The sequence below is a fragment of the Mobula hypostoma genome, chromosome 5, assembly GCF_963921235.1.
Source record: "Mobula hypostoma chromosome 5, sMobHyp1.1, whole genome shotgun sequence".
Taxonomy (NCBI): Eukaryota; Metazoa; Chordata; class Chondrichthyes; order Myliobatiformes; family Myliobatidae; genus Mobula; species Mobula hypostoma.
Genome location: NC_086101.1, coordinates 79545450 through 79561769, shown reverse-complemented (window position 1 = coordinate 79561769; position 16320 = coordinate 79545450). Strand labels below are relative to the sequence as shown.

The following is a 16320-nucleotide window of genomic DNA, read 5'->3' as shown; positions in this document are numbered from 1 at the left end:
GCGAGTGAAGCCCGTCCAGGAGCTCAATGCTTTAAATCGGCATGGAGCAATGGAGCCAACCACGAGTTCCATTTCTGCCATGAGGCGTCAAAGCAATGTACATCCCCAGTGATGGCCACACTCTCCAGAGACTAGAACATTGATCCCTTAGGAAACTGCAAAAACATCCAATCATTTAGTCAGCTCAAAAGAACATCCTTAAAAAGGAAATTACAGGCTGCACCCAATCACAGTTCAGAAGAAGTATACAGTGCCTTGTAAAGGTATTCAGCCCCCAACCCTTTGTTCAGATAAATGAGTATTACAACCAGGGATTTTGATCAATTTAACTAAGAATTTTTATTTGTGAATTACATGGTCCTTCTTTTTCCATAGCTAGAACCTAAAAAAAGGTGAAACCGTAAAGCATGAAAAGCTAAAAATTCAAAAACTGAAATGTCAGCAGTTCAAAAGTATTCATTCCCCACCGCTCAGTATTTAGTTGAACCAGCTCTCACAGTTATTACAGCTAAGAGTCTTTTTGGATAGGTCTTTATTAAATTTTCACAATATGATGGAGCAAGATTTGCTCATTCCTCCTTGAAAATTGCTCAAGCTGTGCCAGGTTAGTTGAGGAGTAGCGGTGGACAGCTACTTGAGGTCTTGCCAGAGATGTTTGATCGGGTTAAAGTCAGGACTCTGATTGGGCTACTCAAGTACATCAATTTTCTTCATTTGAAGCCACTCCACGGTTGCTTTGGCAGTGTGCTTTAGTTTGTTGTCCTGCTGAAAGATGAACTTTCCCCCCAGTTTAAGCTTTCTGGCAGAGGCTAGCAGGCTTTTATCCAGGATCTCTATGTACTTAGCAGCGTTCATCTCCCCATCAATGCTGAACAGATTTGCCAGTCGCTGCTGTGAAAAGCATTCCAATAGCATGACACTACCTCTACCATACTTTACAGTAGGGAAGGTGTTACCTGGTTGATGTGCAGTATTAGATTTACACTACATGACCCACTTAGTGTTGAGGCCAAAAAAGTTCCACCTTAGTCTCATCCAACCACAAGACTTTCTTCCACATCTTCACAGTTTCTTCTAAGTGACGTTTTGCTAAGTCTTTACGGACAAAGACATGCTTTCTTGTTTAACCAAAGCTTGTGCTCGTCGATTTTCCATAAATATTCTTTTTGTGCAAAGCCTGAGAGATTGTGGAGCCATGAACTTCATCTTCAGTTGCAGCCAATGACATCTGCAGCTCACTCAAAGTCTGTTGGCTCACAGTAGCCTCTGTTACAAATACCATTCTTCTCCAGTGACTAAGTTTAGAGGGGTGACCTGACCTAGGCAGTATGGCTGTGGTTTCGTATTTTTTTCCCCACATTTTTCACAATGGGCTGTACTGAGCCCCGAGGTATGTTCAGTGCCTTTGAGTTGGTCTTCCCCAGATTTGTACTTCTCTATTATCACTTCCCTGACTTACCTCAAATACTTTTTTGTCTTCATTTTGGTTTGGTCTGTTGAAAATCTACCATACTGTTGCACTTTACAGAGAGAGGTCTTTTTTATATGAATTCTTTGAAAACAGATGATCTCCAATTTTCTACATCAACAAACTAAGTGAGTTGATAAGGTAATACAATATATTGTACCCGAAGAAAGGAGGTGACTACTTTATCAGCCTCACAATTTTGTAAATTGCTGACAAGTTTTAGTATTTTTCTTTTGATTTGATATGATGCACAATGTTTTGTAGATTAGCTAAAAAATCCTCTTCAATGTATTTTAAGTTTTGGAAAGTGAGACATCAAAATATGAAAATAGTTGAGGGCTGAATACTTTTTCAAGACACTGTATCTAAAAAAAAAGAGTATCTTCTAGCTTTGTGAGCTATCTGCAACATGTCACCAATGGTCACTGGCGCCATCTTGCACTTCCTGCAGACCTAGTCATCAGAGAGACTGTCAGGTACCCTGAAATCCTACATTTCACAGAGGATGCTTTCAATTGCCTTAACTACCATCCTGTCTACAATTGTTGTAACTCTAAACTCTCAAGTTCCAGCCTGTGCCTGTTTTCGCCCAAGCTTGTTGAATTATTCTAACATTGGCCGAATCCCAGAATGGCTACTGTGCCTACACCTTGCTTTTTTTATTGATCTCTGTTGAGTGCCTAAGAGATCATTATGACTGAAGCCTGCCAAAAAGTTCCAAAAGGCATGGAGCTCTTTCTCTTTCTTTTCAAATCTTTTCCTTATTTTTTTCCCAAAATAAACACGAGTACATTGAAGTAAACAACACTTACAATGTCTCAAGAAAAAAAAATTATATAAAGATTGAAAAAAATTTTGTGATGAAAAAAACCCTACTAAGCAAGAAAAGTGGGGAAAAAAGAAAAATCCCATTAGGTGTTCAACCCCAGAGCCATGCGTCATACATAAAGCTTCTAAAGATAAACATCAAACCACCAGCAGAAAAAGTACCAAAAAAAATTTACAATTAGATCGTGGAGAATCCATCAATTAACTCAAATGATAATAACGAGCAAATGAACCCCATCTTTTCTCAAAATCAAGCATAGGTTCAAAGGTTCGACTTCTAATTTTCTCCAAACTAAGACATAGCATCACTTGAGAGAACCATTGTGACAAAGTGGGAGCCGTTGTATCCTTCCACTTCAACAAAATGGCCCTCCTAGCTACCAATGTAACAAATGTAATAACATGTTGGTCAGACACAGATATACCATGGATATTTTGAGGAATTATTCCGAAAAGCAGTTAATTTGTTGGTTGTAAATTAATTTTAAGTGCTTTAGAAATTGTCGAAAAAACTGACTTCCAGAACTGTTCCAGTATAGAACAAGACCAAAACATATGTGTCAGTGTAGCTATCTCAGTTTTACATCTACCACAATAACTATCAACGTTAGGGAATATTTTAAACAATCTCTCCTTTGAACAATTAGTTGATAAATACTCTTTCATACTCACACTTTTTACAATATCTCCAACTTAGACATTTCTTACAAAAATATTTAAGTAATTTTCCTTACATATTGGATGCTAACCTGTTAGATACTATTATGAGTATGAACCCTTCGATGAAGGGTTCCATTGGAAGAATTTATAATTTACTATTACAATGGAATAAGCATCCTTCATTTAAGATTAAACAAGATTGGGAAAAGGAACTCAATTTGACTATTATGACAGACGACTGGATGCGAATTCTGAAGCTGGTTAACTCTTCTTTCATCTGTGCTAGTCATTCACAGATTCAATTTAAAATTGTACATTGTTACCATTTGACGATGAGAGCTCTTTTTAAACCTTGCACTGTCTCACCAACAACCGACTTCTTGTGATGATGGCAGCCCACCAAAAATTTCAAAAGACCAAGTTACTTTTAATTCTTTTATTCCTGCATTTTTCAAAATGTTCTCAGAAACTTCTACCATTGCTGTTCTCACTGCTTGCATCCCCTTCTAATCAACTCCGGCCAGTTGTTCTGTCATGCCTCTGTAGTTACTTCACTCAACTGCAATACCAGTACACCGATTTTAGCTTCTCCCTCTCAAGATGCAGGATAAATCCTACCATATTATAATCACTGTCCCCTAAGGGCTCCTTTACCTTAAGCTCCCCAATCAGATCTAGTTCATTGCACAATACCAAATTTTCAAACCCATGTCCCCTAGTTTTAGACTCCCTTGCCTGGGAAAAACTGTCATAATCCATCTTGTCTATACATATCATTTTATAAACCTCTATAAAATACATGGGTGCCACAGTAGCGCAGCAGTTAGTGTGAAGCTATTACAGCTCGGGGCATTCCGAGTTCAGAACTCAATTCTGGCATTGTCTGTACATTCTCTCTGTGACCGTGTGAGTTTCCTCCGGGTGCTCCAGTTTCCTCCCACAGTTTCTTCACAAAGTTAAACCAGTTAGTAGGTTAGTTGGTCATCGCAAATTAATTTGCAGTTAGGGTAGTGTTAAGCAGGTGAGTTGCTGGACGGTGTGGCTTGTTGAGCCAGAAGGGCCTGTTCCATGCTGTATCTCTAAATAAATATAGGGTCACCCCCTCATCCTTCTTCGCTCCAAGAAAATCAGGGCCAGCCTATCCAACCCATTCTAATAATTCAAGCCCTCCTGTTCCATTGGCTTCTTGAATTATTTCTTTCAATCAAACTGAAGTATTGGAATATGGAATTAAAAATTTTGTTACAAGTTTAACTTCTCCAAATCAAACTATCAAGAAAAAAAACTTGGCTCACTTAACAATGACAATGTCAGATCATGGGCTCCAGTCTTATACTGCAATTTCATTAAACCTCATTACAATTTTAAAAAAATGGATTTACATGTCATTTTGCAACTGAAAGTTAAATCTGTAAAGTATTTCCAGCATATCTTCTATTTCACATTTCCAGCAACTAGTGTTATGAATCTCAATGCTCCAGCATTGTTTGTTTCTTTCCTTTGTCCTGTGACTATATTCGTCCGTGAACTACTCCTCCAAAACACTTGCAATTAAAAAGCTTTCAATCCCTCTGCCAGCACTATCGCTAACTGTACCACATCTCTCATGTTCTTCACCCTTTGTTCTCTGCCACTCAAAGTGTTCTTGTTTTCCAACTGAACCTGGTTCATACCTGGCTATTGTGCCGTAATAATAAACACACTTATATTGTCTTTTGGGTACATTCGAAAGATCAGACACAAGACTCAGGTAAATTGAGGCAGGTGTAGGCCACCAAGCCGCTCAAGACTTCCCCACCATATAATATTGTGAAGGCTGAAAATAAGACCATAAGGTAACAGGAACAGAACAAGGCTATTCAGCCCCTCAAATCTGCTCTTGCATTTAATCATGGTTGTTTTTTTTTCAACCCAACTTTCCTGACTTCCCCTTGAAATCATTTATACCCCTACCAATCCCAAACCTATCAATCTCTACCTTAAAGACTTGCCCTCCACAGCCCCCTGTAGCAACAAAATCCAGATTCATCACCACCTGACTGAAGAAATTCTCCTGGGCTAAAATCCACTTCTGCTACTGATCTATCTCCACCTTAAACATATGTAATGATCTGCTCTATCACCCTCAGGGGCAGTGAATACTGGACTAGAAATCTCCTTGCATCAGTTTTAAATGTCCAGCCCTTTACTTTGTGGTAATACTGTCTTGTCTGTGATCCGCCCATTAGTGAAATCATCTCAACATCTACAGTGTCAAGCTCTCTTAGGATATTATATATTTTGATATGGTCAATCCACATTCATTTAAACAATGTACATTTGATGAGCTGACATGTTCTACCTGTATCCATGCCAATACTTATCTTTGAACCAATATTAACTGTTGCCCTAACTTTTTTTGGAATTTGTTGTGTGTTAATTGGTCACTACATTAGTTTTAATACAAAACAACAAATGATATGAAAGATGTTCCAAAGACATAAGTTATTCCTGCAGCAAACTATACTTCTACCATTACTGTATTAGCTGGGGAGGATTGGGGGCAAACATGGAACATCATGAAATATATTGCACTCATTTGTTTTTAACAACAATTTTTCAGTGAAAATCTTGTATACACACAAAGCCAATTTTTGTATCACATACAAAAACATACAAATTAATTTGTAAATACAAACCTCGGCAATACACTCTCCTACAGATAAACTGCTGTCCTTTGTTCTTCTTTTGTTCATGATGGAAATTATTCACAAACTGTAAAACAAGTCAAGAATAAATAGGATCCAATCATTTTAAGTGTTTCACAACTAAACGGTGACTACTTTATCAGAACAGTGAATGATGTTCTCAAAGTACTTCCTGCAGACAAGTTTTTATTGACAATATCATCTGTGCCATGTGACATGGGCAATCATGGTCTTTCCTTGAGCAAAACTGTACTTGGCAAATTTTTCTAGAAAAGCAGTTTGCCATTGCCTTCATCTGGGCAATGACTTTACAAGATGGGTGACGCCAGCCATTATCAATACTCTTCAGAGTATTCAGTCATCATATAACCAGGACTTGTAATACGTATCAGCAGTTCATATGACCATTCCCCACTTACTCCCATGACTCTATGCGACCCTGAGTGGAAGGGGACTCACCCAAGGGTAAGCTGAAGGCTAGCAGAGGGGAGAAGCACCTTACACTTCCTTTGGTGGAGATGCATCATTGAGGTTAAATGACTCTAAAATAAATTCCTGGTTTTGAAAGTTAAGGTTTGCGGTTGTGACAAATTACTTACCTGAGAGCTTCTTAGCTTATTATGCAAGCGTAGTAGGTTTGCCGGCAAAGTTGTGCATCCTAAACTGTCCTTCTAAATATTGCAAAGACAGTAATCAACGACATACATAAAACTAAACTTCATCCTCAAACCCCAGAAAGCAACATTGGCTCTATTTCAACTGATACCATATAGCCCATAGACTCATGCTCCAGTAAATAGGAAAGCAAGACGGAAAAGAGGGAGGATGGATCATTCCAATTTCAATTCATTTAGATACACTCAAAAATTAGATTGGAATATGATGAAAGAATTAAAATACCTTCCAACTGAAGCATACTGAAAGTAACATCATATAATCATATACTTATGGTAAAATGGCATCACGTGTGAATGCAACAGCCTCTCAGGAGCCAACCAAAGGTGATTTTTTCTTTGTAAAATGTGTTTTTCATGAATGCAAGACAACTCTAGTCCAAGAAGAAGGGGTACTGCAGGAATACTCCATCAGTGAGCTGCTCACTGATTGGAGTAGCTGGACTGGTGTTGGGGGAGCTGGCCGAGATGTCGAAGGAACTGGTTGGGTTATCGGGCTGTCAGAGGAGCTGGTTTGGGTTCGGAGGAGCTGGCCTGACTGCCACTACTCGGAAGTATTGAAGTAGGGTAGATTGTCTCAGATATTTCACTTGCCATCACAAGACTCTGTTGGACAGTGATAACGCAAGTTACTGCAGGCCTGTTATCCTTGCCTAGTGGAGAGACAGTCAACATGGGAGATGTACAACTTCAGTTGTAGTGAGAACTAGGCCTCAAATCTCAGCTTGTCTGTTGCTGCAGACCAGGTGAGGGATGTGGAAGCGCTACAGCGTGGTTGAGTTCGGCTGGGTCCTGGTCTCTCCCATCGGTGCTGCCCTCCCATGTTCGAACTGTGGAATGACAGACTGGATTGCGTACTTCCATACACTGCCGGGAGATGGTATCATCGATTGCTAGACATTGTCGCTCAGGGTCTTGGACTATATAGTTTTTTTTTGAGTGAATACGTTTCTTTGCTCGATATTTTGAATTATGTTAATTGCTATTTTTGATTGTTTGAACTCAGCATGTCGGGCAGCATCAGTGGAAATGATGAGTCGACGTTTCGGGCCGGAACCCTTCATCAGGACTGAAGAATGAAGGAGGGGGAAGGATTTGAAGAATGCTTGAAGGTTCAGTTGAAAGACCAGTAATTTGAAAGACAAAGGGGTGGGGAAGGGGAAGCATTGACCTCATAGGCAGGAAAACAATGAGTAGTAGAAGAAGGAGGCGGAACCATGAGGGAAGTGATAGGCAGCTGGGGGACGGGGCACAGTGAAATAGGGATAGGGGAAGGAAGGGGGAGGGAATTACCAGAAGTTGGAGAATTCTATGTTCATACCAAGGGGCTGGAGACTACCTAGATGGTACATGAGGTGTTGCTCCTCCAACCTGAGTTTAGCCTCATTATGGCAGTACAGGAGGCCATGTATGGACATACCTGAATGGGAATGGGAAGCAGAGTTGAAGTGGGTGGCTACCAGGAGATCCTGTCTGTTGTGGCAGACGGAGTGGAGGTGCTCGACGAAGCGGTCCCCCAATCTGCGTCAGGTTTCACCGATGTACAGGAGGCCACACCGGGAGCACCGGATGCAATAGATGACCCCAACAGACTCAGAAGTGAGTCCAACAGACCCCCAACACCTCATATACCGTCTGGGTAGTCTCCAGCCCCTTGGTATGAATATAGAATTCTCAAACTTCCGATAATTCCCTCCCCCTCCCTTCCTCTATCCCTATTTCACTCTGCCCCCCCCCAGCTGCCTATAACCTACTTCATGGTTCCGCCTCCTTCTTCTACTACCCATTGTTTTCCTGCCTATGATGTCGATGCTTCCCCTTCCCCACCCCCTCATCTTTCAAACTACCGGTCTTTCAACTGAACCTACAAGCATTCTTCAAATCCTTCTCCCTCCTTCATTCTTCAGTCCTGACGAAGGGTTCCAGCCCGAAACGTCGACTCATCATTTCCACTGATACTGCCCGACCTGCTGAGTGCCTCCAGCATACTGTAAGTGTTGCTTTGATCCCAGCATCTGCAGATTATTTTGTATTTTTGATTGTTTGCTTGCTATTTTGAATTTTTGCACCTTGGCCTCAGAGGACATTGTCTCATTCACCTGTATCTATGTATGGTTTGAATGATAATTAAACTTGATTTGATTATTAGCTCAGCCCACCATACCTATGCCATTGACTTTACTGACTCTATCTTCCAACACTTGCTTTGTTGACTTCCATGCCTTAGCAATTTAAATGCTTGTCTAGATACATTCTAAATGTTGTGAGGAGGTGTGCGTTCACCACTCCATTAAGCAATATGTTCGAGATTCCAAATATTTTTTGATAAAGAAAAAAACTTTCTTACTCATATACCCTGTTAACCTCCAAGCCTCTGATTTATCATTCCTGATATCAGGAAAAGTTTTATACTATCTATATAATACCTACATAATTATCCTCATAATTTTGTCTACTTGAATCCAGTCTCCCTCGCTCAGCCTTCCCTTCTCCTAGGATGACAAACCGAGGCCATCCAATCCAGCAGAATATCCTGTGCCCTCCAGAGCCATAATGTCCTTCCTTACATTGTGGCAACAAGAATGACCCAGAGAATGACCTGAAAGAGATTTATAACATCATGGTGGACATTGATAAGTGAATCATCACTGTTTTCTCCCCCCTCAAGGCGGTGGAGTCTAAAACAAGAGAAGGGGAGAGGTTTAGTGGGGAGACACAAGAGACCGCAAGTGCTGGAATCTGGAGCACCAAAGAAAATGCTGGAGGAACTCAGCAGGTCAAACAGCATCTGTAGAGGTTGACATTTCAGGTTGAAAACTTTAATCTGAATTGAAATATTACAGGATAGATAGCTGGTGTAAAGTGGAGAGGGGAAGGAGTTCTGTAGGGGTTGGCGAGTAATTGGTGAATGCAGGTACAGAGAGGTGATAGGAAGACAGAGGAGGGAACAGTGGAAATAGCAACAGAAACTGGGAGATGGTAGCTGGAGGCAACCAAGGAGTACAGTTGACGGAACTAGATAGGAAAGGAACAGAACACACAAGGCACTTCGGATGTGAGGTGGAGCATTGAACCAAATAAGAGAGGTGGGATAGACAGATGGGAACAGTAGGATGATGGCCACATGGGTGTAATAGGTAGAATTTGTGGGTGGAGGAGGAGAAAGTCATGATAGGAGACTGGAATGGGTTTTGATGGAACTGGTTAGATCAGGAGGAGAGACAATTTAATAGCATGGCATTCAGTTGTAGACTACCTAGACAGAATATGAGGTGCTATTCCCTTAGCTTACGTTTGCCCTCAATGGCCATAGAGAAGACTGAGGTCAGACAAGTCGGTAAGGAAATGGGAGGGGGGGGGGGAGAGGGATTAAAATAGCTTGCAACTGGGAGTGCCAGATGGCCAAGGTGGATGGAGTGCAGGCGGTCAGCAAAATGGTCACTTAGCCTGCGCCCGGTTTCCCTCATATAGATGGTGCCATGTCAAGAGTACAGAATGAAATAAACGAAGATTTGAGGAGGTGGAAGTGAATCTCTGCCTCATCTGGAAGGATTGTTTAGGTCAATGGATGGTAGTGTGAGGAGAAAGTGTAGGTGACGGACAAGTGTTACATCTCCTATGGTTGCAGGGAAAAGTGCCCGGGGTGAGGGAAGGAAAAACAAACCAGGGAATCATAGAGAGCGTTGTCCCAGTAGAAAGCAGAAAAGGGGTAGGGAAGGGAAGATGTGGCTTGTGGTGGGATCATATTGTATCTGGTGGAAATACCATAGAAGAATGTGCTGGACATATTGGCTAATGCAGTGAAAGATAGGGACCTAGGGAACACTATCCCTTATCTCTCTGGTAGGAGGTGGGATGAGAGCAGAAGTGCAGGAAATAGAGGAAATGTGAGTGAGAGGTCCATCAAGCAGAATGTGGATCTTCACACAGAGGGTGGTAGAATGAGCTGCCAGACCAAGCAGTAGAGGCAAGTACAATTAAAACATTTAAAAGACATTTAGACAAGTACATGGACAGGAAAGATTAAAAGCAATTTTGGCCAAATGGTGAGAGGATGGGGTACCAAGGAGTCTCACAGCTACCTGGACTGTACCTTGTCCAACCTTGTTACTTGTAAAAACGCCATCCCTTTCTTTCAATTCCTCCGTCTCTGCCACATCTGCTCTCAGGATGAGGCTTTTCATTCTAGAACGAAAGAGATGCCCTCCTTTTTCAAAGAAAGGGGTTTCCCTTCCTCCACCATCAATGCTGCCCTGAACTGCATTTCTTTCATTTCATTCAAGTCTGTTCTTACCCATCCTCCCACCACCCTAATGGGATAGGGTTCCTCTTGTCCTCACCCACCACCCCATCAGCCTCCACGTCCAGCACATAACTTCCACCACCTCCAATGGGATCATATCACCAAGCACATCTTTCCCTCCCCCCTCCCACTTCCTGATTTCCACAGGGATTGCTCCCTACGCCACTCCCTTGTCCATTCGTCCCTCCCACTGATTGCCCGCCTGGCACTTATCCTTGCAAGCGGAACAAGTGCTACACCTGCCCCTACACCTCCTCCCTCAATACCATTCAGGGCCCCAAACAGTCCTTCCAGGTGAGGCAACACAACACTTCAAAGTCTGTTGGGGTTATATACTGTGTTTGGTGCTCCTGGTGTGGCCTCCTGTATATTGGTGAGACTCACCTGGAACAGGTTGGAGGAACAGCACTTTATATTCCATTTGGGTAATCACCAAGCTGATGGCATGAACATCGATTTCTGAAACTTTCAGTAATGCCTCCCACCCACCCCCCCTTCACCATTTCCCATCCCCTTTTCCATCTCTCATCTTATCTCCTTGTCCACTCATCACCTCCTTCTGGTGCTCCTCCCTCCTTTTCTTTCTTCCATGGTCTTCTGTCTTTATCACCAATCAACTTTCCAGCTCTTTATTTCCCCCTCCAGGTTTCATCTATCACTGTATGGTTCTCTCTCCCCTCCCCCCGCCTTTTAAATCTACTCCTCAGCTTTTTTCTCCAGCCCTGCCGAAGAGTTTCAGCCCAAAATGTCGACTGTACTCTTCCATAGATACTGCCTGGCCTGCTGAGTTCCCACAGCATTTTGTGTGTTGAATAAATATAAATACATAAGATAGCTTACATACATAGATTGATTGTATGTACATAAATTGACACTAGGTATAGGAGTGTCTGTACACAAGGTGCCCCTGACAGGAACTGATAAAAAAGTCATAATGAGGGAGGGGGAGAAGGGGAAGGGGTGGGTTAGTGGCTGGAAGTGTTAAACAGCCTTACTGCTTAGGGGAAGTAACTATTTTTGAGTTTGGTGGTCCTGGCATGGATGCTATGTAGCCTCATCCTTGATGGAAGCGGGACAAACAGTCCATGGGGGGCGGCGGGGGGGAGAAGACAACCAAGCTGAGGATGTTGGGGGTGGGAAGAGTGGTTGTGCAATGTGAATATCTGAGATCTCCATGAACCACATAAATGTTTTGACCAATTTCCCGCGTGGAATCTTGTCGATGGCCTGACTGATGTTCATGGAGACAACAACAACTGCACTGGGAACATCAATATATTTTATTTCCCCTTTGAAAAACCAGATCGATCAAACAACATTTTCCCCAACCAGACAATGTTGACCATCTTTGATTAATCTTTGCCTTTTGAAATGCAGATTATTCCCATCTCTCACATTCCTGTCCTAGCCCATGTCTTTCCAGCACAGACATTAGACTCACAGGCCTGTAATTATCTAGCTGTCCTCACCTCCTTACATGAATAACAGTATCACATTTACTGTCTTCTACTTGACATCTCCTTGGCCACGAAACACCAAAATATCTGTCAGAGCCCCAGCAATCAGTTCCTATCCCTCCACACTGCCTGGGATACATCCCATCAAGCTGTAGCAATTCATTCAACTTTACCTCCAATAAAATATCTTGTACCTCCTATTTCATTGAGGGGAACGTGCTCTTGAATTTTGCTGCCCTTCTCTGACTTGTCCAGTTACAAAATCCATTCATTTTAAAGCATACACTGTTCAGTTCCCTGCACAGATTATACTTTGGTTCCAAATGGGCTCTACCATTTCCTTTAACATACCTCAAAAATGTTCAAGGGCATTCCTTAATCTTGCCAGTGAAATTTGATGCCATCCACCTCCTTTTGCCCTCCAGTTTTTTCAGCTAAAGTACCTCTTACACTTTTTATGTATCTGTATCTGTCAGGGCTCCCCATCTTCAGTTTTCTAATTCGTTTCCTCCTATCCCTCACCCTTTATTTACCCAACCCACAATATCGCTTCCTGTCCAAAGTTCCTTAGACTGGGAAAAGGATGGACTACAAGTTAAAGTTCTGAAATGGGCATGCGGTGGTGGAAGGTCATGTTGGGGGCGGGAGGGGGGGGACAGATAAACTGATACCAATTTTGTCAGAGCTGAGAAAAGTATTCCTGGAGTCTCTGTTTGCAGGGAAGTCTACATCTGACAAATGGGAACCATTCAAAGTGAAAGAGAGAGAGAGCACAGCCAATGTGGTTCTGCACATGTAAAGGGAATAGATTGGACCTGCCTCATTTCAAATGAAAAATGGAGCTGAAGAAACAATTAATAGTTGACAAAGTAAAGGGAGGAAGTTAAAAGTACTTTGCATCAGCTTTTATGGCAAAAAGCATTACAAACATCCTAGTAATCATAATCATGGGAATTAATATTATCATAATCACTACAGAATTAGTCTAGAAAAACTCGGGCTGCAAAGTTCCTAGGACCTGATTTTTTGCATCTCAGCATCATCATGTGCCGTGTCTATGATTTGGGCAATCATGGTCTTTCCATGTTTTCCATGTTCCATGTTTTCTATGTTTCTATGATCATAACTGTTCCTGGCAAATTTTGCCATTGCCTTCTTTTGAGCAGTGTCTTTACAAGTCAGGTGACCGTAGCCATTATCAATAATCTTCAGAGATTGTCCATCTGGCATCAGTATGACGATCCACCACCTGCTCCCACGGCTTCACTTGACCCTGATCAGGGGGCTAAGCAGGAACTACACCTTGCCCAAGTGTGACTTGCAGGCTAGCAGAGGGACGGAGCACCTTACACCTTTGGTAGAGACATATTTCCCCTCACTGCCCATTTTTGCACTTAATGATTCTCAAAGTGGCAGCTATAGGGAAAATTTGTCAAGGGGCAGAAGTGAGTGTTATTGTTACTACTAAGGAGAAGGTCCCTGGGAAGTTGAAAGGGTTGAAGATATGCAAGTCACCTGGACTACACCCGAGGGTTCTGATAAAGGGAGTTGAAGAGATTGTGGAGGCATTAGCAATGATCTTTCACAAGGTCGGCTGGTGGCACAGTGAGATCAGCGCCGGGCTCGAGAACGGAGGTTCCCGAGTTCAATCCAGTGCACACCGCCCTCGTGCGTGCTCTCCATCTGTGCCGGGTTGACGTCGAACTCGCAACTCAGCCTCATGAAAATAATACTGCGAAACGTCTGTGCGAGGAGTGGTGTCCCACACAGCCTTTCGAACTGCGCCTTGTAAGGCACGAAAATACCCAACACTGGTCTCTCAGGTCTGAGTCGACATCATCATTCACGAATCAACAGATTCTGAAGTAGTTCCAAGGACTGGAAAATTGCAAATGTCACTCCACTCTTTAAGAAGGGAGGGAGGCAGACAGAAGAAAGAAAATTATAAGCCAGTTAACCTGACTTACGTTAGTGGTTGGGAAGATGTTGGGATCCATTAACATAGAAAATAGGTGCAGGAGTGGGCCATTCGGCCCTTCAAGCCTACACCGCCATTCAGTATGATCATGGCTGATCATCCAACTCAGAACCCTGTACCTGCCTTCTCACCATACCCCCTGATCCCTTTAGCCACAAGAGCCATATCTAACTCCCTCTTAAATATAGCCAATGAACTGGCCTCAACTGTTTCCTGTGGCAGAGAATTCCACAGATTCACCACTCTCCGTGTGAAGAAGTTTTTCCTCATCTCGGTCCTAAAAGGCTTCCCCTTTATCCTTAAACTGTGACCCCTCGTTCTGGACTTCCCCAACATCGGGAACAATCTTCCTGCATCTAGCCTGTCCAATCCCTTTAGGATTTTATACGTTTCAATCAGATCCTCCCTCAATCTTCTAAATTCCAGCAAGTATAAGCCTAGTCGATCCAGTCTTTCTTCATATGAAAGTCTTGCCATCCCAGGAATCAATCTGGTGAACCTTCTTTCTACTCCCTCTATGGCAACAATGTCTTTCCTCAGATTAGGGGACCAAAACTGCACACAATACTCCAGGTGTGGTCTCACCAAGGCCTTGTACAACTGCAGTAGTACCTCTCTGCTCCTGTACTCGAATCCTCTTGCTATAAATGCCAGCATACCATTCGCCTCTTTCACCGCCTGCTGTACCTGCATGCCCACTTTCAATGACTGGTGTATAATGACACCCAGGTCTCGTTGCACCTCCCCCTTTCCTAATCGGCCACCATTCAGATAATAAACTGTTTTCCTGTTTTTGCCACCAAAGTGGATAACCTCACATTTATCCACAGTAAAATTGCATCTGCCATGAACTTGCCCACTCACCCAACCTATCCAAGTCACCCTGCATCCTCTTAGCATCCTCCTCACAGCTAACACTGCCGCCCAGCTTCGTGTCATCCGCAAACTTGGAGATGCTGCATTTAATTCCCTCGTCTAAGTCATTAATATATATTGTAAACAACTGGGGTCCCAGCACTGAGCCTTGCAGTACCCCACTAGTCACTGCCTGCCATTCTGAAAAGGTCCCATTTATTCCCACTCTTTGCTTCCTGTCTGCCAACCAATTCTCTATCCACATCAATAACATACTCTCAATACCATGTGCTTTAAGTTTACACACTAATCTCCTGTGTGGGACCTTGTCAAAAGCCTTTTGAAAATCCAAATATACCACATCCACTGGTTCTCCCCTATCCACTCGACTAGTTACATCCTCAAAAAATTCTATAAGATTTGTCAGACATGATTTTCCTTTCATAAATCCATGCTGACTTTGTCCGATGATTTCACCGTTTTCCAAATATGCTGTTATCACATCTTTGAGAACTGGCTCTAGCATTTTCCCCACCACCGATGTTAGGCTAACCGGTCTATAGTTCCCTGGTTTCTCTCTCCCTCCTTTTTTAAAAAGCGGGGTTACATTAGCCACTCTCCAATCCTCAGGAACTAGTCCAGAATCTGAAGAGTTTTGAAAAATTATCACTAATGCATCCACTATTTCTTGGGCTACTTCCTTAAGCACTCTGGGTTGCAGACCATCTGGCCCTGTGGATTTATCTGCCTTTAATCCCTTCAATTTACCTAACACCACTTCCCTACTAACATATTTCCCTCAGTTCCTCCGTCTCACTTCATCCTCTGTCCCCTACTATTTCCAGAAGATTATTTATGCTCTCCTTAGTGAAGACAGAACCAAAGTAGTTATTCAATTGGTCTGCCATGTCCTTGTTCCCCATAATCAATTCACCTGTTTCTGTTTGTAGGGGACCTACATTTGTCTTAACCAAATTTTTTCTTTTCACATATCTATAAAAGCTTTTACAGTCAGTTTATATGTTCCCTGCCAGTTTTCTCTCAATCTTTTTTCCCTTTCCTAATTAAGCCCTTTGTCCTCCTCTGCTGGACTCTGAATTTCTCCCAGTCCTCAGGTATGCCGCTTTTTCTGGCTAATTTGCATGTTTCTTCTTTGGAATTGATATTATCCCTAATTTCCCTTGTCAGCCCCAGGTGCGCTACCTTCCCTGGTTTATTCTTTTGCCAAACTGGGATGAACAATTGTTGTAGTTCATCCATGCGATCTTTAAATGCCTGCCATTGCATATCCACTGTGGTAAGGACGACTTTTCAGAGTACTTGGCCAAAGGTGTCCTTCAGGGGATTCCCTGCCTGATAAATCTGTAGAAATTCTTTGAGGAAGTAACAGACGTAATAGACAAAGGAGAA

The 16320-nt window shown here is 42.5% G+C and overlaps 1 protein-coding gene across 6 annotated transcripts in view; it reads right to left on the bottom strand.

Annotated features, from left to right (window-relative positions):
* orc4 (origin recognition complex, subunit 4) overlaps window positions 1-16320 on the bottom strand; it is a 132231-nt gene that overhangs the window by 105990 nt on the left and 9921 nt on the right. For 3 of the 6 annotated variants that reach the window (XR_010018040.1, XM_063048593.1, XM_063048597.1), the window contains exon 2: window positions 5635-5710. Coding sequence is in view for 5 of the 6 variants with exons in the window: in XM_063048593.1 (XP_062904663.1) it covers window positions 5635-5691 (57 nt within the window). In the remaining variant the exon portion in view is untranslated. Of the gene's footprint in view, window positions 1-5634; window positions 5711-6242; window positions 6315-8747; window positions 8917-16320 lie in introns of those variants that run through there. The other 3 variants (XM_063048595.1, XM_063048594.1, XM_063048596.1) reach the window with 3 other exon arrangements.